Source organism: Condylura cristata, unplaced genomic scaffold, assembly GCF_000260355.1.
Source record: "Condylura cristata isolate star-nosed mole 26May11 unplaced genomic scaffold, ConCri1.0 scaffold00060, whole genome shotgun sequence".
NCBI classification, from domain to species: domain Eukaryota; kingdom Metazoa; phylum Chordata; class Mammalia; order Eulipotyphla; family Talpidae; genus Condylura; species Condylura cristata.
In genome coordinates, this window is record NW_004567161.1 from 621,826 (window position 1) to 623,395 (window position 1,570).

General features: G+C 74.6%; 1 protein-coding gene across 1 annotated transcript in view; it reads right to left on the reverse strand.

Annotated features, from left to right (window-relative positions):
* Nucleotides 1–6: 6 nt before the first annotated feature.
* The window catches only part of ENGASE (endo-beta-N-acetylglucosaminidase), a 7,176-nt gene continuing 5,612 nt past the window's right edge, over nt 7–1,570 (reverse strand). The window contains 5 exon segments of the mRNA XM_012734574.1: nt 7–141; nt 430–578; nt 863–1,053; nt 1,145–1,253; nt 1,426–1,529. Coding sequence (XP_012590028.1) covers nt 29–141; nt 430–578; nt 863–1,053; nt 1,145–1,253; nt 1,426–1,529 — 666 coding nt within the window. The 3' untranslated portion in view covers nt 7–28.

Below are 1,570 nucleotides of genomic sequence, written 5' to 3' on the forward strand. Positions count from 1 at the left end.
GCAGTCCCCTGCGGGGAGGGCTGGGAACTCACCGTTGGACCCAGCCCCCGCGGAGCGGCTGGCTACAGCGGCCCACCCACCTGGCCAGCTTGGTGGGGGGCACCCGGAGGGGCCGGGGCCTGAGCCTGGGGCTGCTTCGCGCTACAGGAGACACCAGAGTGAGAAGGTCCCAGAGGGGCTGTCCCTGGTGCCCACCGAGGCGGGGCGGGCGAGGCTCCGGTGGGGACGGGCCGGGCCCGGGGTGAGGGAGGGCAGGGGCAGGGCCGAGGATGCCCCGGCCCCGCAAAGGCCGCAGCCAGGGGAGGCCGCTGCCCCGGGCACACGGCACAAAGGCGCAGGCCGCAGAGCGGTCCCGGCGAGACTCGGAGCGAGAGGCGACCTCCCCGGCCCCACCGACGCCCCCAGGTCAGGCACAGGCCGCCCACTCACCGTCCAGCTCCGAAGCACCGCCCACGCTGCAGCTGCCCGCCTCCCCAGTGCTCAGTTCCAGCGCCACCCTGACGCCCGAGGGCCCCTCCAGCTTGTACACCAGGGACAAGAAGATCCTGGGCGGCACCGGGACGTGCAGGGAGAACAGCCTGCGGAGGCCGGCGCTGAGCTGAGAGCCAGGAGACCGCGGCCAGGCGGCTCCACCCCGGCCCCCACCGACGCTCGCGGCCAAAAGCTGAGACCACGGCCGCGCCCTCAGAGACGCCCAATGCAATGAGCCCCGGGCCGGAAGCGGGGCTCTGCGGGCGGCGGGGGGCTCTGGATGCAGTCTGCGGGGCGCCCCCAGGCCCCGCCGGGGTCCCCAGGCATGCGGGTGCAGAAGGGGTCTTCCCTCCCCCCTCCCCTGGCCCCGAGTCTGGCCCCACGCACGCACCTCACCGCCACGTCTCCGGCCTCGGGCGGCAGGTGCCCCTGGACGAGCAGGGAGCTGCCCCCGTGCCAGGCGTCCGTCAGGCAGCAGTGCGTCTTCACCCAGCCCTGGCCGCCGCCCTCCGGCCGGTGCTCCCCAAACAGGGGCTGGATGTCCTGGGCGCTCAGGTGGTACCAAGGCCCCACCGCCTCCTCCTGACGGAAGGCGGGTCAGCCGCAGGCGGCTTCCTCGTCCCCCGGCCCGCCCACCGCGCCCGGCGGGGCCGCCCCTGCCCCGTGCCCGCACCTGGCCGTAGCAGACGCGCCGGAGGCCCATGCCCAGGCAGAAGGAGGTGACGAAGGGCAGGGAGCAGATGCTGTGTGTGGGCAGGTGGGGCGCCAGCAGACTCCAGAACCTGCGGGAGCGGGGTCCCACAGCTGGGAGGGGACCCGGGCCTCGGGGCCCCTGCGGGAGCCGCCAGCGCCGGGCTGCTTTCTCCTCAGAGGAGTGTCCCCTTCACAAGGGCACGGCCCGAGCCACCTGGAGCCGCGGGGAGCCCCCATGAGCCAGCGCCCCGCGAGACTCACCTGTCCTGGTTCTGGAGGAAATCCTTCTTCTCCAGGCACTCGTACACCCAGCCGGGGGCGAACAGGGCCGCCGAGAAGCCGTGCTTGCGGACCAGCTCCAGCGACTGCGGGGACGGCAGTCAGGGGCCCGCCCGGCTGCGCCGGC